At 33.9% G+C, this 23,639-nt stretch overlaps 1 protein-coding gene across 1 annotated transcript in view; it reads right to left on the bottom strand.

The window, feature by feature from the left end:
* Window positions 1–16,620: 16,620 nt before the first annotated feature.
* The window catches only part of pros (homeobox protein prospero), a 100,061-nt gene continuing 93,042 nt past the window's right edge, over window positions 16,621–23,639 (bottom strand). The window contains 2 exon segments of the mRNA XM_077428888.1: window positions 16,621–16,800; window positions 16,994–17,138. Coding sequence (XP_077285014.1) covers window positions 16,621–16,800; window positions 16,994–17,138 — 325 coding nt within the window.

The following is a 23,639-nucleotide window of genomic DNA, read 5'->3' as shown; positions in this document are numbered from 1 at the left end:
GTGGTCAGTGCCGGTTTTAGAGGGGGAGGGGGGGGCTGGGTCGGGTGGCGCCAAATAAGTTGGGATGCCGCTCGATGCACCAAAGGCGCTTTAAAATTAAAATTAGAGCGCCTAAGACCCTACAAAATTTTAGATTATAGCGACAAAGGCGCCTAAACTCACACATTTGCACTCGGCAAATTCTATTCATTGGGTGAAGGCGCATTCCCTTCTGTATTATATGTAACTAACGTTTCCCTGTGGCAGCCACAATTTAAATCTTGTGCTATACGACGCTGCGAAATCTTCTGTAACATCGTAAACTTTTTCTCCAAAGATTGCTTACACTATTTTCAGCTTCAATGTATCGCTGGAAGATTCTAACTGGTTACGTGCAATTATATTCCTAAAAAAATTATCTTAGATTCGAACAGTTAAGCGAATATTCAAAGATGTAGGGTTTTTTGTATATTGTAAACAATCTACTGGAAAGAGCCGTTCTTCAAATTAAGCTCACCGCGAATTCAAAATCTGATATTATTAGCAATGAACTTATCAATTTAAAAGCCTTTCTTTGAAATAAAGTTTAAGGTAAACTTAATCCAATCATTGTATTCAATTTTATAAAACAGCATAATTTATAAGAATTATATCCAAACATTTGGGTTGCTATGCTTTTGCTGACACTGCCTGAAACTGTAGCAAGGTCCCAAGCAGGGAAAAGAGAGGATGGTAATCCATTTTTTATAATTTTAGATTTTAGAAAGGTTTTAGAAAAAATTGCCCGAGGGCTCCATTGGGTGTAAGGCTGGCATTGTGTGTGGCACATACTTTATAATTAGCAATCAAAGATTCCATTAACGATTCCGATTTAAATACAATTATATGAGAAGCTCGCGACTTGGTTAAAAGGTTTAAAATCCCTCGTCTTATAATGAAATTTAACGATAGTGATACTAAAATACCTACAATAGAATATATTACCTATACCCATTTTTCCTACCTATACCCATTCTACTGTTTCCGACATTTTTTTTACAAAGGATTACATACGTACATATGTAGTATGTTAGTTTTGCCTTTTATTTACATAGTCGTGCAACAAAGCATTTAAATCTCTTGGATTCCTACTCCGCTCAACAAAACCCTTTAATGATCCTTATGTACTAAAATTACTTTATTTTTCCTTTGTAAGGTCTCACCTTGAAATTGCCTCAATTATCTGGTCACCTTTTTATTTATCCCATATTAATTGTATTGAGAAAGTTCAACTTAAATTTATTAAATCCTTACGCTACCTTTTTCCTACCTATACCCATTCTACTGTTTCCGACATTTTAAAAATCCTTTCTTTTGACAATCTTTCTGTCAGGCAACGACATACTGATGCTATATTCTTCTTTAAGCTCATAAATGGTTTCCTTGATTGTTCTGATTTACTGAATAAGGTTAATTTCAGAATCCCAGTTCGGTACTCTAGACGCGTTGCACTCTTTTCACTTGAACCTTTCAATACTAATTCCCAAAAATATTTTTATCTACAGCGCGTTTATCGTATGTTTAACGGAGAGCTGAATGAGGTTGATCTATTTGGTATTTCCCTACATCAATTCAGGTCTAACATCAAGAGAATCTTGACCGATTGATTCATTTCTTCTCCTATTCTATTTTTCCAATATTTCCAATATTTTATACTTTAGTTTAGTTATGTAATGTGCTATTTAATCATATTATAGCTTTCATTCTTTTCCTTTTCATTTGTTTATTTTGTATTTACCTTTTTCATTTGTTTTATATTTGAAAAATTTCAATTTCTTCTTATATTCTATTTTATAACCTTTTCCAAATATTTTAATACTATAGTTTAATTATGCAATGTTCTACATATTTTGTCATGCCTTTATTCTTTACTTTTTAATTTGTTTTCCTTATATTTATCTTTTTCATTTTTGTAAAAATCTATTATTGGACTCGGATGTTACATATATTATTTATTTACTTTTTGTTTTTTTTTATACATATCTATGTACATCCTGTCTGTTGATTTTTCAATTAATAAAATAAAATAAAAATATTACTAGATGGAATAGTACATACATTGGATATGTTAAACTCTTTATTATTATGTAAAGAATTTTGTTCAAAAATAGTTTATTAATTGAAAACAATATGCAGTACTATTTTCTAGAACACTTGTAAATGGATCGAAATTAATGCCATAATTGAGACATTGCGGCCATTAAAAGAATTCACGATGAAATTGCAAAGCGAGTAAATGACGTTGAGTGATTTTTACGGGAATTGAAACTACAAAACTTAAAAAAATAGATACACCCATAGGAGACACCTAGAGAAAGTCAAAGACATAAGTGGGAAAAATAAAAAAATATGCATTTTGTCTGCATTTTAGCAGCATCAGAATCCGCCATCTATTTCTCATGCTAGGGAATATTCTCCTTTGACATTTTAATTATGTACCTATATGATCACAATAAGTTACAGCGAAAAGCCGTATAAAGAGAGGTACACACAGTGTGGATGTATGTACATATTTACATTAACTTGCTAATATTAAAATACAAGAAAAACGAAAACCGAAACTGAACCGATATATATTTTTTTGACGAACGGGAACAAAAAAATAACGGTTCGGGTCCCTGTAATATAGTTCCTTAAATGAATTTTGTATATTAAAAATGTTTTTTTTCTTCTTTTAATATTTAATATTTTTTTTAGAAATTCATTAATAAATACGCCAAATTATTATACATCTATTATATTTCAACCTTCATCTCCTAATATTATGTTTATGTCCTGTGCCTCTAACCAATCGATTTATCTCGACTAAATAGGTTTTTTCACATATTTCGAGAATATTTTCAATTTTTAAAGCATTAAAAAACTAAAGGCATAATATAATATTCATTATATTGCCGTTGAATTAGGTCAAGTTTTGGCTCATTTACGAAAGCTCAAAGCTACCGTTTCCTTTAAAAATCCCCATACACAGTGCGCCGGCCGCGATTTCGAACCCAGGATTTTTCTTGTATAAATGATTAAGTTGGTATGCAGGGATCCAGTAAACATACATATATACATTTAAGTTTTAGCTCTTCGATTAAACAAGAGTTCGTTTCGGCGCAACGAGAACAATATGGTTTAAGAGTTAAATATGTACTTAAGTCTCATTTGGCATTCTTTCTACACGTACATTGTAGGTACCATCAAAAATTGAACCCTACATAAATTTTATATACACATGTGTTGATATACATATACATATATATATATATATATATATATATATATATATATATATATATATATATATATATATATATATATATATATATATATATATATATATATGTATATATATATATATATATATATATATAATTTAAAAAAGAAAGTAGAAAAGTAGAAAAGTAGGACTAAAAATTAACGTAGATAAGAATAGTTATTGCATGACTGATAGCATCCCGCTAGATGATAAACCAGTAGAAGTAGTAAATAATTATTTATATTTAGGTCAAATAATTGACATGTATGGTAGTAAAGATGAAGAGACAAAGAGACGTATGAAATTAGGATGGAGTGCATTTGGACGGATGAATGCTGTTTTTAAATCAAAAATGCCACTCTGCCTGAAGAAAAGGATCTTTGATCAATGCGTTTTGCCAGTGATGACGTATGGATGTGAAACTTGGACACTGAACGCCAAGATGCTAAATAAAATCCAATGCACTCAAAGAAGTATGGAACGCTGTATGCTTGGCATAACGAGGAAAGACAGAAAGCGGAACACGTGGGTGAGTATGACAAGGGTAGTGGATATAGTGGATAGAGTGAAGAGATTGAAATGGCAATGGGCGGGTCACGTAGCTAGGAGGATGGACGAAATGTGGACAAAAGAAGTGCTTGAATGAATGGTACCCGAGAGAAGGCAAAAGAGTAAAAGGAAGACCGCAAGGAAGATGGGTGAACGAAATTAGGAAAATGTGCGGAATGAGATGGATGAGTGTTGCGCAAAACAGAGACGAGTGGAAGCGTGTTGGAGAGGCCTTCATCCAGCAGTGGATGGCGAATGGCTGTAAATGATAATATATATATATATATATATATATATATATATATATATATATATATATATATATATATATATATATATATATATATTTAAATTGCAAACCGCACTCACATATATAAATCCGTTGTCTCCAAAGAGGCGTCTCACGATAAAGATTTATAAAAAAGTAGTATAACAATTGCTAATCTATTATTATCATAACTAACTACTTTCACTTACAAAGTAACCCTGTTAAATGGCATGTAATAACTCATAAGTGATCCAAGTGATACCTAGGATGACTATCTGTCAAAGCTGACCACAGAGAAGAGTCTATGGCGGTAAGAACTCACTCCTTGAATGGAAATCTCTCTCAAGTACCGCCTTTTTCTCAACACATCTTGGATAAATGCGAGAAAAATAATATCCAAACCGCCAACAAGGTAAGAGTGACGATGGATGATAGCTTAGCTAATAGAAACCTGTATTTAGCCACGTACAATGTAAGAACGTTATCGAGTGAAGGAAGTGTGCTTGCATTAGAGAATGAATTAGAAAATATCAAATGGGATATAGTAGGACTTAGTGAAGTAAGACGAAAACAGCAAAACCAAATAATCCTAAAAAGTGGTAACTGTCTCTACTGGAGAGGGCTACCAAATGGTAGAATAGGAGGAGTAGGGTTTCTTATCAATAAGAGAATAGAAAGAAATATTATAGAAATAAGCGACATATCGGAACGTATATGCTATATAGTATTAAGAATCTCGAGCAGGTACACTTGTCAAATCTTCCAAGTGTACGCCCCCACATCTAGCCACCCAGACGAGGAAATAGAAGACTTCTACGAAAAAATACAGGACGCATACGATAATAGCCGTCACCACTTTAAAATAATCATGGGCGACTTTAACGCAAAAATAGGACAAAAGGCAAATACAGAAAGAGCAGTAGGCAATTTTGGTACCGGCCAAAGAAACGACAGAGGCGATCGCCTCATAGAATTCGCAGAACACAACAGGCTCTTTATCACTAATTCATTTTTCAGGAAAAACACCAACAATAAGTGGACTTGGGAGAGTCCTAAAGGAGACAGAAACGAGATCGATTTCATCCTAACAAATGCCCTGCACTCCGTTAAAGACGTTAGTGTTTTAAGTAAAGTAGATATAGGTAGCGATCACAGATTAGTCCGTGCCAAGATGGCCATTAATATAAATTGCGAACGTAGGAAATTAATAAAAGGATGCAGTAACTCTCCAGATTTCGCTCAACTAAGGTCTAGGAAAAAGGAATTCGAACTCGAACTTGGAAATCGATACGGGAAATTAAACCCAGAAGCAGACATCGAGGAATTGAACACTGTAATTAGTTCGGTTCTAACCTCAACAGGTAAGAAATTAGGTGGATTCAGGAAACAGATTAAATTAAGCAAAATTTCAGCGGAAACAAAAAACCTAATTAAGCATAAAAGGAATTTAGATAGGGATAATAATAAGCAAGAATACAATCTAGTAAATAAGGAAATTAAAAAGAGAATAGTCAGGGATGTCAGGGATTTTAACAGCAAGCTAATAGAAAATACCATTAAGAATAACCGTAGCCTGAAAAAGTGCAAACAGGATCTTTTCTTAGGCAAAAACCAAATGATCGCAATCAGATCAGAGAGCGGAGTAATAATTAGGAATAGAGAAGAAATCATAGACAGAGTTTACACGTTCTATGCAAAACTATACGAGAACGACAACGGCCAATTCCCCGCTCTGGAATCGACACACGGCCAAAGGGTTCCTGCAGTATTGCCTAGCGAAGTAGAGGCCGCGCTAAAAACTGCAAAGAACGGTAAAACCCCAGGGGAAGATAATATTCCCATTGACTTACTAAAATGTGGCGGCCCCCCCCTAATTAATATCTTAGCTAGGCTTTTCAGCAAATGCATCCAGAACCAAGCTATACCAGAAGGATGGAATAACGCAACTATCATTTTAATACACAAAAAAGGCGACAAAAGCGATATCAAGAACTACCGACCCATTAGTCTACTTTCAGCGGTCTACAAGCTCTTCACGAAGGTTATTACAGAAAGGCTGAAAAATATCCTCGACGAGAACCAACCTATAGAGCAGGCAGGGTTTAGGGCAAATTTCAGCACAATGGACCACCTCCAAGTAGTTGGCGAACTAATCGAGCGCGCCAACGAATATCAACGGCCATTGTGCCTAGGTTTCGTCGATTATGAGAAAGCCTTCGATACAGTTAGTCATAATGCAGTACTTAACGCTCTAAAGACACAGGGAGTGCCGGAACCCTATGTGGGACTGTTAGCTGCAATATATAAGAATGCCACAGCTTTGGTTAAAATTTTTTCAGGTACAGATAGATTTAGCATAGGAAAAGGAGTAAGACAAGGAGATACAATCTCGCCCAAGTTATTCAATGCGGTGCTTGAGGGAGTTTTCAGGAAATTGGATTGGGATACAGCCGGAGTAAGCATCAATGGTCGCTTTTTGAGTCACCTTCGGTTCGCAGACGATATAGTTTTAGTAGCTCGTGATTCAGCTGACCTACTTATCAGACTAACACAGCTGGACAGGGAAAGTGGAAAAGTAGGATTAAAAATTAACGTAGATAAGACTAAACTAATGTTCAATAGTTATTGCATGCCTGATAGCATCCCCTTAGATGATAAACCAGTAGAAGTAGTAAATAATTATTTATATTTAGGTCAAATAATTGACATGTCTGGTAGTAAAAATGAAGAGATAAAGAGACGTATGAAATTAGGGTGGAGTGCATTTGGACGGATGAATGCTGTTTTTAAATCAAAAATGCCACTCTGCCTGAAGAAAAGGATCTTTGATCAATGCGTTTTGCCAGTGATGACGTATGGATGTGAAACTTGGACACTGAACGCCAAGATGCAAAATAAAATCCAATGCACTCAAAGAAGTATGGAACGCTGTATGCTTGGCATAACGAGGAAAGACAGGAAGCGGAACACGTGGGTGAGAAATATGACAAGGGTAGTGGACATAGTGGATAGAGTGAAGAGATTGAAATGGCAATGGGCGGGTCACGTAGCTAGGAGGATGGACGAAAGGTGGACAAAAGAAGTGCTTGAATGGTACCCGAGAGAAGGCAAAAGAGTAAAAGGAAGACCGCAAGGAAGATGGGTGAACGAAATTAGGAAAATGTGCGGAATGAGATGGATGAGTGTTGCGCAAAACAGAGACGAGTGGAAGCGTGTTGGAGAGGCCTTCATCCAGCAGTGGATGGCGAATGGCTGTAAATGATGATGATGATGATATATATATATATATATATATATATATATATATATATATATATATATATATACATATATATATATATATATATATATATATATATATATATATATATATATATATATGTATATATATATGTATATATATATATATATATATATATATATATATATATATATATATATATATATATATATATATATATATATTACAATTTGAATAAGTCCAATTATATTTTATTTTTATAATCTTAACGTTTCCATCAACATTCTCGATCTAAAATATACATATGTACAGAGAACCAGTTGATAGAAATTTGGCAGTACATCGCTGTCTACCATTCACCATTCACCATCCACTGCTAGACAAAGGCCAGTCTAAAATGCCTTTTTGTTTTGCGTAACTCTCATTCCTCTCACCTCATACGTATTCCTAATTACATCTACACATCTTCCCTGCGGTCTTCCTTTTACTCTTTTGCATTCTCTCGGGTATTATTCTAGCACTTCTTTTGTCCACCTTTCGTTCATTATTCTAGACACGTGTCCGTCCATTGCCAATTTATTATCTTTCCTCTATCCACTGAAATCAATCTCTATCTCTAAATGAGGCTTGTAAAAATAAATTTATCTCAATCTAAAAATAATAAAATACGTAGTTGCCAACATCCGGATGCGGACAAGACGCTAGGAAGAAGAAACTTCTTTATCAACTTTAAAATTCAATTCATTCAAACATTCATGCAAGACAGGAAAACAATCAACATTATTTAATTCAACTTTAATTCAACATTAGCCAGCAGCGTGGCTCGGTCGTTAAGCTTCTGCTTAACACTGAGAGGCGCCGAGTTCGATCCCTTGAGCTGACCTCGATTGAAAAGAATTTTTCTGAGTATATCTGTAATGCTGCTGGTCAGACCAGGATTTGTGACTCCTGGTTGATCGTTCCTATCAGAGTTTGCCAATTTTCTCTGATTTCATTGTTGAAACGATTCCCAATTAAAAATTGGCTAAAAATCCTTCCTACCCACTATGTCACCACTATTTGAGTATGATTAATGTAAATATTACAATAAAAATGTATGTACAATTCATAGATGTCTCGTTAATTGTCGAGTTTAAGTCAGTGTCTCGTAATTTAGCGACTTATATAATAAAAAAAATGCTGTATTGTTTGTAATTTGGCCAGGAAGGCGCATTGGGGTTTACCTGTAATGCCTTCCTGGTATGAAATTAAAAAAAAAAAAAAAAAAAAAAAAAACTGATGAAATCCAAAATTGTGTTTTTTTATTAAAAGATGCAATTTTATCTCTCGTATTAAAAATTGTAATACTTTTTCCTTGTAATGCATAAGTTGACATCATTACACTTTGTGAAAATATCCGTCAGATATGCAAGATATTTCAACCAGGAAGGATTTTTTAAAAAGTCGATAAAATGTTGTTGCAAATTATTTTGTGCCCTCAAGAATAATTCACTTCGTAGTTCAGTAAGTCTTAAAAGTGCTTTTCCTCTGGATATCCATCTCACTTCAGTATGTAACGAAAGTGCTTTATGTCCACTACCCATTTCATCGCACAAAATTTTAAATAATCTGGATTGAAGTGGTCTAGATTTTACATCCATAATATTTTTTAAATTTGCGGAAATTTTTTTAGTCACCAGTACACATGCCTATGCAAAATACAATGACTGCTGGTAGCTCTTGTAGCTACTTTTTATTTATTTATTTTTTTATATAGCAAACTGCTAATACATATAACACAAAATAACAACAAAAAATTATAAATCATCTTCCACAAAGGTACCCATTAACACCCTTCAAGAAAGCATCAATGTTATTAGAACTTCTAATGCTTTCAGGAAGGGCATTATACATTTGAACACCTCTGTGAAAAACACCTCCTGCAGTTTTAGCTTTCTTAACTCTTCCTATAATTAATTTATTCCTATTTTTTGTTTTATAATTATGTATATCTTTATTCCTAACTTACTTTCAGGATACGTTATACAACAACTTTCATTTTTCCTACCATCTGTACAAATATCAATACACTTTTCCCAGCCTATCCCTTTTTTTTTAATTTAATAATTAATACAGTTGAATATCTTCTCCTGTAGTTTTTCCATGTAGATATGCATACGTGAGTAAATCTTCTTCAATACTTTTATCATATGTGTAACGAACAAATACCAATAGCACAGCTAGTCCTGCGACATCTGTAGATTCATCCATTTGCAATGCATATTCACTGCAAAGTCCAAGTCGACTCTTTCTCTAAACTAGTAGAAATCTTTAATGCGTCGTGAAATAGTATTATTTGATAATCGTATAGCATTTATTTTTTTAGTGGCCTGCTCATTAAGAACAGATGACATTTTTCGCACATGGCTTAATGAGTGTCTCTCCAATTGTATGAGCTTCACCATTAAGTACAATACGATAACGTGCAATTCATTATGAAGTGAATATGTTCAATTTTTTTAAAAAGTTATATGTTAAATTTATTCTTTTTTAATTTACTCGAAATTTTTGTGAAATATCTATTTTACCAGTGTTCCGCGGAACATAGTTTGGGAAACCCTGCTCTAGAGAATCGAGGTTTTGTATATTTTTCTCAGAATTGAAATTTTATATCTAGAAGTTTAAGCTTAATACCAAGCTATATATAAAATTTGTTGAGCATCCATCAACCAAAGGTGGCAGTTAATTCTTGTTCGATTTTTCGTCTACTATTTTTTCGAAAAAAAAAAAATGCTTAAACATGTATACTCTTCTGAGAAAATTCATATGTATCAATTTTAAAGTACATATGTATAATCCTTGTATCAATTTTATTTTGTATTTAAATTATTTATATTTATAATGTTAATGTTATATAATAATGTTAAGTAATAAAAAAATTGAACAAAATCGGACAGCCGGAAGTAGAACTTTTGTCTTGTGTAAGTTTCCCTACTTTTGCGGTCCATTTGTATCGAAAATGCTCTCATAGCCGGTATGTGTGAACGTGTATGTATCTACATACATATGTACATATGTTTCATTATCAAATTTTGATTTTTATACTTCTTATATTCTTCAAATACATAGATAAAGTCGTGGGTTGGTCACATCCGATTTTTTTTGATTATGATTATGTAAAACTTACCTATAATGTCTCATTGTTTGTAAAATCTTTCGATATACATAAGAAGTATTTACCAATAAATTGTATATAATGACATCGTGAGTAATATTTGAATTTGCAGGTTCACTCGATTATTATTATTGTGATTATTTTCACTGCAAATGTTTTTGTCCATTTGAATAATGGTATAAATTCGTGAAGGGAATAAAATAAAACGCACGTTTCAAATAAAAGCTTAGCTTTATTACTCATTATGTTAATTAAAGAAACATACATCATCCGTTTCAACAATTCTCCACTTATGGGGTGGTAATGTTTTGCAGACAATAATCATAGTTAAACAACATAAGGGTTTCAATGTAATATATATATATATATATTTATTTATTTAATTTTTTGCCATTTGCATCATCGTCATATTCATCAATAATCAAAAAACGTTTAATAAGTTTAGTTTAGTATACATGTATTTGGATTGAATCATTGCGATAAAAGTGTTTATTTATTTTTTTTAATTACTTTTTTTTTCGTTTAAACTAGTACACCGAACAGTTGAAACTTCTAATAACATTTATGGACAAAGACACACGCCTTATAGTGATAAATTATAAGCAATATGACAATGTATCATTATACCGTTATCAATAAATATATATATATGTATAATAAGTAATCGTGTAATTATAAATTAATAATAATAATATATAAATATTAGTTTATAAATAGTATTCAAAGGTTGCGATTATGTGTGCGTCAGCCGTGTCGGATGTGCACGACCCCTGTTATATATTAATATTTCTCACATATTAATATATATATATTTCTCATACTAGGACAGCTAGCTTCCAAGCCTCCTTCTTTTCAAGAAGTACTTTTTAATTTTTATTTAAAAATTTATTTTCTTTTTACACTCGGAACAATATAAACATTTAGGTAATCAATTTTTCATATACTTTTTTTTCTTTTATCTATAATTTAAATACGGGGAGACCGGGCGGCGGCCGACCGGGGGCTAGGGGCCGGACATTAAAATATATATTTATTTACAAATGGTTTTTAAAAATCCTAAAATTTAATCCGATCCTAAGCTTAAAAATTAAATACAAAAAACGCATGACGGCCTAAATTTATCTAGATTTTTTAATCAATTTTTTCCTTCTTTGCGACCATAATGATAATGATAATAATAATAATCATAGTAATAATGAAATTTTGCTCTTTACACCAACGTTTAGAAATATCAATACAAAAATACTCTTTTTTAATTAACTTTTTTCTTTGAATAAATTTTTATACACGTTTAAATTTAGTTTTTCTTTAAATATAATTTGCGTTGGCCGCCCCTGGCCGCTGTCCGGGCTCCGCTCGCGAGCCTCGCCCGCCAACGCCTCGATCATTTGTACTGTTGCACTAAACCGTGGGTCGCGGTCGCCTCGAGGGCCGACCAGCCTCCAAAAATTAAACTTTACGCGAACTTCAACCCTAAAAACACACAATTTTTTATAAAATACAAAAACGAAAAAATAATTGTCAAAATGAACCTCCTCATCACAATTTATATAATAATAATATGTATTATATATAAATATATACGCGCGAACGGAGGGGGAGCGCTCGCGAGAACAACATCTGAAATTTTGAAAATAATCCACGATAACACTTAATAAATAACGACGAAATCGTATTTTAATTATTAATTTTTTTTTATACAAAACTATATACTTTTTTATTACAGGAATCCTCGATGTGAATTTATCAATAATTCAATTTTTTTATTAAATAAACAATTTTCATTTTAAACAATAACCGAAACGCACGCACAGAAATTAAAGGCCAAACTCATCTGTGCCGGTGGGGAGTGGAGTAAAAGGGATTGGATTGGGTCGTTAGAGGGTTTGCTCGGAAGCGGCTATCTGATTTTTTCATTTTTTTTTTTTTTGGGTCGTTTGGATTTTGTATCGACGATTGATCTAATATCCAGCGCTACCGGCTATCGAGATGACTTGACGATGTCTATTGCACTATTCAAAAGAAAGAAATGTAAAAGAAAACATATATAACATATATGTAATATTAAAAAACAATTGAAAAACTCCTCAATTATACATATTTGCTTATAGTGAGCGACTACGACTAAGTAAGTGTTGACGATGTTTTTTTTTTTATTTATTTATATTTATTAACGTATCGTAGATTGAATGTGGGGTGTTTCATTTTGCGGGTGTGGTGGGGTGGGCTAGGGCCGGGCGCTGTGATTGGGCGAGCAGTTCTATTTAGGGCCCTTTTTGTAATTTTTTATTCGTAAAAAATCAACATTTTTTTTTTTTTGAAGGCACTTTTGATCGGACGAGGTGGCCCAAGTGTGGTTTAAATTTTTTGAATTTTAATTTTTGTCGAATATGAGTGAGTGTTGCCGATTTCCGAGAGTCGAGTGGTGAGGTCGCCTTCTGCTATTGCTGGGTGGGGGGAGGAGGTGGTTGGATGATTGTTTAACGGGGTTGTTGTGGTACTTGAGGGGTTGAGGGCGCCCGGCCCGGCCTGACCGAACCGTCACAGACCTTCTTCGTAAACTCTACAGCAAAATCATCACACTACATAGGATTCATTTAAGAAAATATATTAAATAGAATAATTTAAGGCAGATTTTGGTAAAAATTACACACAATTTCTTCAAATATTTTATTTTATTTTAAATTTTTTTTTCGACTTAATTTTTTTCTTTACAAAGATAAGGCGCGAAGGTGCTTCAAATAAGCTTGTACTTTTTTTGTGATAATTTTCATAAAAATTTTTTTTGGTTTCAAAATTTTTTTTATTTTAGACCGGGGAGGGGTTTATCCGAAACGATGCCGAGAATTTGCGAACCTGTTGTTTTTTATGTGTGAACCGAACGACCTTGTTAAATGAAAAATGATTTTTTATACATAATATACACACGCATCCTTACAAAAAAATATATACACTTCATAATAAAACAAAACAGTTGTTCATATAAATAGAAGTTAATATAAAAAAAATTCATAATATTGATTCAGTGAATCACCTGTCCTATTGTAACGAAACGTTCAGTATAAACCGTAAAAATTGATTTAAAACTTAAGATGGATGAAAATTTTTCAAACATTTTATAAAAGTGGATATGACTTTGTAAGGATCGTCGCGTGTATTGAAGAGTGTTAATTCCAAATCATTTCCCTAAGTGATGCCTAAAAATTCGGAACTTTTGAAACACTTTCGATGCACCCTTACAGAAATAATACGGAACGTCCGAAACGTCGACCGAAACTGTATTTGTGTGCATAAAATATAAATATAGCCGTATATTAATATATATATATTTAAAAATAATAAATCAACATGGAAATATATTATAATGTCCGGTAAAACGTTTCCCGAAGAGAATTGAAAAATTGCTGTAGATTGTTGAAAATAATTGTAAATAATGTGACCCGCTATATTCAGCGAGTCCGGAAGGCGCCTGGTGAAATTCGCGAGGCGCCTTTTCAGTGTCTGAATTTCGCAATGGACCATGCCAATGCTCAGACGCTATATACATTTGTTCAGAAAGTTATCTATGTATTTTTATTATTTTTCGTTCAGAAAGATGCGGCCAATCATGGCGAATCTTTCCGAGTCGCCCAGTGGTCGAAATGAAACCGGTATTAACGCATGGCGCATTTAACACTGTAAAGACAATGCTTTCAAAATCTAAGTGGTATTAGACACACTCATCTATGCATATTCCTGATTAAATGCACCACTTTAGTTTACTCACAATATCGAACACAAACAAGAACATAATGCCAGAGATGTGTCAAAATTTTAAAAATTGCAGACCTTTTCTCGGGATATGATGGTTGCTCATGTTTGCGTTTGATAATGTGAGCACCCCGTTAGAATGCCATACGTTGTTTAAAAGTGTTTTTAAATGATTTGAATTAAGTTGGTTAAAATCATTGTAAGATTTATGGCGATCGACAGGGTTCAATGATAAAATTAACGTATTCCAAAAATTGCACAAAAACCTAAAATCAGTTAGCGATTCTGGCCACTGAGCGACCACTGAAGAAGCTGTGCTTTGTGTTTATTGTGAATGTGAATTCCCGTGGATATTTGCATGTGTAATAAGTCCATGTCCTGTCTATTTCGATTTTGAACGAGAGTCACTATTGCCAGGGAAACGTTTTCAGTGAGAGTGTGTATTCGTTTATATATCGTTTTTGTATATCAAGTGTCAATTAAAAACGGTTTTTGTTTTACAATTGGGCGGTTAACGGGTTATATCGAGGGGCGTTAATGTGTCGCCCCAGTAAACTGGTCAGGGCGGTCGGATTCAAATCCGCCCACTTAGCTAAGAACTAACATATTTTTTTTCGATTTCCTGATTAAAATTACAAATACATACAGTAATAAATATTACAAATTGTGTTTTGATATCGATTAGAGTACCTTAAGTCTATTACAGTGATTATGAACAGGGGGACATGGGCAGGGGGAGGGAAGGAAAGGATTTAAAACATCTGAAAAAATCATAGCAAATATATATTATAATAATATGAAAAAATAAAAACAAATAAATAAGAGAGAAAAAAATCAAAAATTTAATTTATAAATTAATATATTAAAAGATTACATATAAAAATAAATTTATAAATTGAATATATAGCAACTTAAAGGAATGGTAATAGTTTGGAATTAATTAAAAAAAAACAATAAAAATAATATTTACATTGAATTGTTTTGTGAAATAATAATAAAAAAAATTATATCTAGGAATGAGAAAAAGATGTGTTCAAAAATTCCATGGACCAAAAAGGTTGACTAGGAGACTCACCACTGGTCGCTGTGCGCTATTATAATTAATTAATATATAATAATAAATCTAGAACCACCTTAAAAACTATCATTTTCCACTTTCTTAACATTACAAATACTTAATCTAAATTTTATCAATAAATAAACCGGTCATGAATAAAATCACATGAACATAATAAAAATAAAAATCATTATTGTATAATATATGACAGTAAATTCTAGATTTTGATCGGTCGATATACCGCATCAAAACAAAAAAAAAATAGTACACCGACTAGCACAAAAGTTTGATCTTTGGATTTTGCATTGTTCTTCATCTAAAGATAACGTTTACAATTTTTTTTAATAAAACTTTCGATTATTTTATTATTTAGTATTTGGAAACATTTTTACTTTGGTTATTCTTTTTTATATATTTACGAATATATACATATATACAAAATTATGTATATATTATATATGCGTATATATATATATAAGATATACAATATAATTGTAAATATATATTACATATATGTCTAATGGCTAGTGTAGTATGCTTATGTAGTTGTTAATTAATTTGTTAATGTTTAAAAATGGAGGTTGGACTTGTTGACAGTTAAGTTATATACATAGTGTGAGACATCTCCTCTATTATAGATTACTATCCTAGTTCTGGGTACGACACTCAAATAGACTACTAAATTGTGATTGTTACATTTATTTTTATAAATTTTTTTAAAATGTATAAATTCGCCCGGAACAGTTTACGTGCGGCGCCCTTTTCTCCCGCCACTGGTTTCGAAACCGCTCTTTATTATTTTATTGTTATTTTTTCCACACTCGTGATAGTCAATTTTTTAAACTATTACTTACAAACAAAAAAAAAATTTCATAAAAATTAAACATTAGCCAAACTCCTATCGTAATAGTGTAATAATAATATAAACATACAACCACAGAATAGTTTATAAATCTTGTTTTTTTTTAAATAGTAAAATTACATTTAATTAATTTTATCCAATAAAATTTTGAATAGTTAAATTTAATAACTATTATTTTTCCTTAAAAATTTTATTCGTAAGACAATAGTTAATTTTTTAATCAAAATTTTTTTAATTTTTGAACTGAAGGCCTAAATGCGAGTGTCGTCTTCATTTTTGGTGTGCGATATATATATATATATATATATATATATATATATATATATATATATATATATATATATATATATATATATATATATACATATATATAATAATATATTTTGTTTTAAATATATATATATATATTCATTATTATTTTAATTTAAATTAGTTTAGATTGCGTCGCTCTCTGGTCGATGCGCTCCTCCACTGCTTTCACTCGAGTTGTTCGAGGAAATTGGGCGATTTGAAATATTCCGGCACTGGATCATCCAGTCGCGAAATAACCTTGTAAATAGACTTCTTCCAGGACTGTTCCGCATCTTTGCCGCCTTGGATGGCGCGGAAGAACTCCCGAAGAGTCTGTTCCACCACGTATCTGAAGTTCGAAGGAACCTGCAAAGACAATAGCTAACATTAGCACTGCAGATCGGCAAACTGCTCGAAATGTTTCAAACCCTAATGTAGGAAGATATGTTTGGGATCAGATTTAGGGTAGTTCGGTTAATGTAAAAGAGGGGGGGGGGGCGGTTTTGTGGGCTGTTAGTTGGGTCGTTGGTTGTTAGTAGCGCACCTGAGGGCCGCATACCTCTATGTGGTTGTTCCTGTTGTAGTGCAGGTTTAACACGCGGTATATCTCAGAATCACCAGCCACGTGTAGCTCGTCAGCGCCTTTTACACCTTCACTGACAGCTTGTCTCGCGTACTTCTCCATTTGAATGTAGTAGAATTCACTGCAAAGAGAAAAAAATCAAATTAATCAAGTTATTGAGTCACTTTGGAAATGTGGAAGCGGAAATGCAACGCAGCGGGTTGACGTCGATAAAAGGCTTTTCTGTTCTTTTTTACAACTTTTCACTAACAAAAAGTTGTTGCTGTTTTTTATTTTTGCGTATGAAAAGTTAGGCAGTTGAGGGAGGAGGAAAAAGTGCGCGTCGCTTTGCAGATCAAAAACGAGCCCGCTCTTGATGTTGCGTATTTAAATTGGAAATTTTTCTAAGGATTCATTCATAAGAGAAGCAAATTTCATGGTGCTGGGTTTCGCCAACTATTATAATTCCGAAAAAACATCATGGAAGCCTATGTAATGAAGTTGATTGTAATTTGTTGCACCAACCCGTTGCAGAACTGCATACATATGTACATAGATGCACTAATGTGTATTTACATATGTATGTAGTTGGTATATGCAACGGTTTAGCCCTTAGGTGTCGTTAATAGTGAATTTTCGAATGATATGCCACCGTCTAAGCACTCGAGGGTAGACGATGCTCGACTAGGTTCACTCTCTCTAGTTGCCTCTCTCGGCTAGATTTTCCTTTTGTTTCCGGGAAAACTGTGCACCACGGTAATACCCTCACAGGACAACCAGTTGCTTCTGTGCCGGAAGTGCACATGCACCGCGATGCACCGCTGCAATTTTTTTTCACTTCGCAAGCAAGCTTCGTTACTTCTTTGTAAACGCGTCGGCTAATTAGACCGAGTGTGAAGAGCCGTACCCTCCACATTTTCACTAGAAAAAATCTCAACTTATCACGTATCAATTTTAGAACTACACATTACGAAACTAAACAATTTCCTTGATGGACTGCTTCGTGAAAGCGAGTAGATAAGGCGAAATGAAACCAGCAGCATTTGTGCCGATTGTCGATAAGCATTCTAAAGCCGGCGTCCATTTAGCAGAGTGCAGCATTGTCTGGACGAAATCGCGAAGAAGTGCAATTCTAGCCCGTGCAGTAACACTTGCCCTAAACGCGAAAAGTATCTCCATTCCCTATTGTCTCCAGATTCAGGTGACGTCCATTCTTATCATTGAAACACCTTGTAAGAACCGTGCAACCTTTCACGTGCCGTGAACTGGGGATTTTTTTTGCACAAAGTAGGACATGTAAAGTGTGCATTTCTGTCGGTGAGTATGCACTCTGTCGAGTGGCAATTAGATTGTTCCGATCGTATTAATTTTCAGACATCAGGTGCTATGAGGGTGCATCTTCTGCGAGCGTACGAATTATAAACGCACGAGCGCGAGTGCATAAAAATAATGCAGTCGCATCTGAAACTGCACTCGGATGCTGACAAATGAGCCAGAGGTCGCGGAAAGCTTAATTACCCCACTCGCATCTTCGATAGGGATGACGATGTACGCAAAAACCCTCGACTCTAGACTGCCACTAGCAAGCACCCTTGATCAATTTGTGGCAAATATGACTGTGTACTGTTATTTTTCAACACGATACATTTTTTGCACATCTGTAGAATAACAGGAGTATTGCAGTCGACACAAATGAAATACATTTTTACTAATTAATTACATATAATTAGGTATTCAAAAAGAACAAATGCTAGACTTGAACGTCAAAGTTTATATCATCTCTTTTTCACATGTATTGAGTAAAGATTTCTTGAAATTGTTGTGATGAATTATGTATTTTACTATAGTGAAGTAAACCACACAAGGGAAACATTCTAGTCAATTTTTCGCGAATTTCGGATGATTTTGCCAGTTTTTTTGCACTAAAATGATAACAATCGCAGCGGTGTGTGTTTTCGTCGCGGATAAGTGGCACACACATATCCGCGTAGCATCCGTATGTGCCACTCGAGGCGGGATGGCGTGCCACTTTTGTGGTGCAGATGTGTCGCTTTCTGTCGAGGCTCAGTAGCTGCCTCGGCTAGAATTAACAACGTTCGGTCGCTGATGAAAGGATGGGGTGGTTGGGTGGCCACCAGTCTCGTGTGATTTTATTTTTTTTAATATTTTCAACCCCTTCTCTCCCACCTGCCTTCTGCTACCCATTGAGTGTAGTGTATATGTGGGTGGAAACAGTGAATGACTTATCGAGGAAAAACTGCTAATAAGCCGGGCTAATTTTCCTTGCTGACTCGTGGAAAGATAACTGGCATTTTTTCACACCGACGTATTTTAATTGTTTTACCCCACTATGTATAATGTCTGGCACATCAACAAATCAAGATAATATGATCTAATATAGATTTGATATAATATGTATATTAAAATTGTAGTTTAGAGCTAAAGATTCACATGTATAATCAGTGGAGACGGAAATATTTATAAAAAGTCAGCAATACAGAGATTCAAATACCGTAATTTTTTTACAATTATAATTTCAATTTTAACATTATAAGGTAGTGGTGTTTTATAATTTATTATCAGTATTTCCTGGCGTTGCTCGGCTGGGGGAAAGTTGAAAAAATGTAAAGGAGGTATGTAAAAATGGAACTTTTTCATAAAAAGTTATATGGTCATCGAAGTTAAACCACAATACGACATTATATATCAAATTTTGTGGTTCTAAATTGAAAACTAAATTAACATAGCGTATAAACAAAAAAACATTAATTTTTATATACATAGTAGAAGATATGTATTTGATCACGTAAAACTCATGCATTAAAATTTACTAATGAAGGTATCCTTACACTTGCGCATTTCGAAGAGACACTTTTGAACAAAAGCGAGAAAAACACTTGTAATTCCGAACTCGCATTGGATAAACGTTTCAACTAATTATTATTTCCAACGTTGATATTTAACCTTTTCTGATTTTTCAACGTGTTATTCAGTTTTTCAATGTGAAAAATTAGCCGTTATTTCTACGAAGATTCGACAACTGTTTGTATAATGCGTAATGGCCTTTCAAAAAAAAAAAAAAAGATCGATAGGCTACTGCGGAACAATCTTGCAAGTTCAAACGTTTATTTCCCGTGAGAAAGTTCTTGTCGGTTGGCTTTCATAAAGCAAGTTACCCGAACAAAAGTCCTACATCTTACCCTCCATCTTTCTTGGTGCAATCGCCCTTTTTTTATGAAGCCAAATACCTTAAGGGGGGCTTGCACATTGCATTGCAACCAGTGGAATTTTATTTACCAACATTTCATATACCAGATTATTTTAAATATTAAATTAAGAAATTTTTTTTTAATTGAGCCGACATTGAAAACACCTTTTACAATCATAATTCAAAAGAGTATATGAAAATTATTATAATTTGTCATATTTATACTATCGGTAAAATAAAAAGCCTATTTTAAATTCAAAATAAACTAAAAAATTATACGCGGAAAAAAATTGCACGTAAAAAATGGCGTTAGAATACCTGAATTTTGTGCAAAGATTTCTCAAGGAATAGTATTATATTTAGGATAGGGGGAAATCTCTGTTGACATTTTTTATGTTATACCGGCTTCGTTTTAAATAATATTTAATTTTGTAATGTATATTCTAGAAGGCCATTGAAAATAAAATCTATATAGATTGGGCTATTTATATACATATATACATATGTACATACATATATTATGATATTTTAACCAATGAAATATATTTTTATTCAACCTAAAAGCTCTGATTTACTTCTGTACTCGGCATTATTTATAATAAAAAGATCATTAGTCACCGATACGAATTACATACTTTATGAATTGATTCAAAGTTGTATTTACAATTTGGCACACATTATTTATTTGCAAAACTAACGGCAGATGTTCAAATCGTTCAAGGGATTCACCCCAACTACAATGTCTTGTCCCGACTAAATCGCATCGTCTTCATTTCACCCTCAATGCATACAGCATTCTTAAGCACACATTATAATTTCATATCGGAATATAATAAATCGAGTATATAAAAGGCTAATTTTGAACAATACACATAAAGTTATTGATAATAAATTAGTCGTGGCAACGTTTAGTCTCCCTTTCGCTGTTTTTATGTATGTATGTACATACATAGATTCAAGTCTCACTAGGGTAGAAATTTATATGGGACGTTGACCATTTGCGAGCACGGAAAAGTATAGTAGCAGGATTGTCGGATAGATAGATGGATAGACCAAGTCCTTTTGTTGTAAATTTTAACAAAAGAACTTCCCCTCTCCGCACTGTGAAATATCCCGGTTTTATTTTTGCCCTTGTGACCAAGCTTCACATATGGGTAAGTGTGGGGAGCTGATTATAGGCGAATAAGTATGCGAAAGCTCAACTAGCTCGACAAAATGTATGCTAAGCTTTCGTCAGATGACATATCTACGCATACTACAATATGATATTAAAAAAATAGAATAATACATCTGAAGGATCGAAAGATCAGATGTGATGAAAACTTGACGAGAGTTCACATGGAGAGTATTGAAATCACGTTCGGTTTGGTTTTAATAGTTCGCGTATGTGCGTTTTATTGGCCGTCGAAATGTGCAATCTCGCTCCGAAACCCAGAAAGAGTTCAAACCCGCATGGGGTCGTTAGCCATGTATGCAAATGGCGAAGAAAAAACTCGTAACGACCCATATACGAATGAGGGGCACCTCTTCGCGATCGCAATAAGTGGTAATTTGTGAATCGAAGAAGCCAGTCGAACCGCAAAAACGACCCAATTGCATACATTAAAACGGCTCGCACATGCTGGTTGATGATATAAGGAAATCGATACTTTATTACTGTATTTGCCCCACCCTCTATCGCTAAACCCTCCTTTTTCGCTATCTATCCGGCAACTTTCCAATAGATAAGGCAGACGATTAACGCGGCGAAAGATTCTACGAAATATGTAGCTCAAAATGAAAGCAGTACCGTTATATTATCGACAGGTTGATATATTGCTTTTATTAAAAATGATAATAATAATAATAATAAGAGCAAAACATTTCTATCATATAGTATTGAATTAAAAAAATAAATTCGCATAGCATGTTTTCAATACATATTTTGAGGGATAGTCACACTCACGTCTTTTATTAATACGAGAGCTATCATAGATTAAGCTTGTAAATTGAATATACATACACATATGTACATACTATATGTATATAAAAACAAAAACATTATTTTCTCTTAGAAACCTTACGAAGGTGTATTTTAAAATTGTATAAGAAACGAAATTATCTATGTACCTATACATAAGGACTGCATACACCTTTTTTACGAATGGGAATCATAATGTAAAATAAGCCTTAATGAGATAAAATGTGTAAATATATTCAAATGTATTATACTATGCATTTTAAAATGTATTTGATGCGAAATATACTACTGAAAATGGTAATACAATCTGGGTCAATTCATTGCGGTTGGCGGAGTGGAGTAAGAGGTAAATCTCCAAGATGTTAAGCTGACAACACCCGTTCTGGATCAGGCTTTATTCTAATGACAGTTCTATAAACAAACAAAAAAATGGAGAGCCATCTTTATAGATTTTCAAAATCTCAATCATCAGTCATGAAAAATATGTGTTTGAAAAAGGAAATTTAAGTAACGCTAGTTAAATCCATTCATTATGTATGTGATGATTAACCATAACTCGACCATCGACGCCTGAAAATGTGCATTTCAGATACAGACCCATAGTTGCATCTGCATAGTTTTGAGCACAGTCGGTGCATCAAGGGGCGCATCAGCGGAGAGGGCCTCCATCTCCTTTGTCGAACCACCCTCTCACCCTCTAACGAACCGGCTACCGGTCCTCGCAGAATGACCGTAAAAACCTAATGATTTTTCCCGTATGCCCGCGCATACATTTACTGACCCGCGTCCCTCTTTCTCACTCCAGAGTCCCGGAAACCCTTTCGCTCGCGCTGCACCGGCTTTTGCACCACTCGAAACTTTTGTAAAATGAAAAACTACGCCTTTCATACCGGAAAATATCCCCATCCCAACCTCCCGAGCCCCACCCACCACACCACCCGAGATGATTTTACTTAGCACGTGCGTGTATGTATATGTGTGCTGTGGCTAAATTTACGTGCGATTCGATCCGGCGGGTAAGGGTTAAGTGAGCGACACACACCGGGGCGTTTCGGCCGGTTTAACTGATTGCCGGCTATTGTAATCGACGCGTGTTGCCATTACATATGTACATACATACATACGCATATAGGCATATCATGGGCTAATTAGCGTTTAACACTATCGCTTTTAGTCGACCGATCGATCGTTTAATGGCCGTTTGACGGTGGAGGATAGCCATTCGTTCGGAGACGGTGAAAGTGAGATTGTGATTCCAAGTTGATTCGTTTCGTTTTATTTCAATTAATGAATGATTAGTTTCAATTTCACGGCTGTGATTTAAATGTGGTGGGGTGAGTGTAGTCGGTTAGTGGGAGTGCGTGTGCGAGCGCGTGCCGACGATTAATTATCACTGCACGGTATATGAGACGGGTGGCCGTTTAATATGATACAGTTTTAATAGCTACACATGTGTTGATTATAAATTAATTTTA

The sequence above is a fragment of the Arctopsyche grandis genome, chromosome 4 (assembly GCF_051622035.1).
Source record: "Arctopsyche grandis isolate Sample6627 chromosome 4, ASM5162203v2, whole genome shotgun sequence".
Taxonomy (NCBI): Eukaryota; Metazoa; Arthropoda; class Insecta; order Trichoptera; family Hydropsychidae; genus Arctopsyche; species Arctopsyche grandis.
Note: the sequence above shows the minus strand (reverse complement) of the source record. Positions and strands in the feature narration are given on the sequence as shown.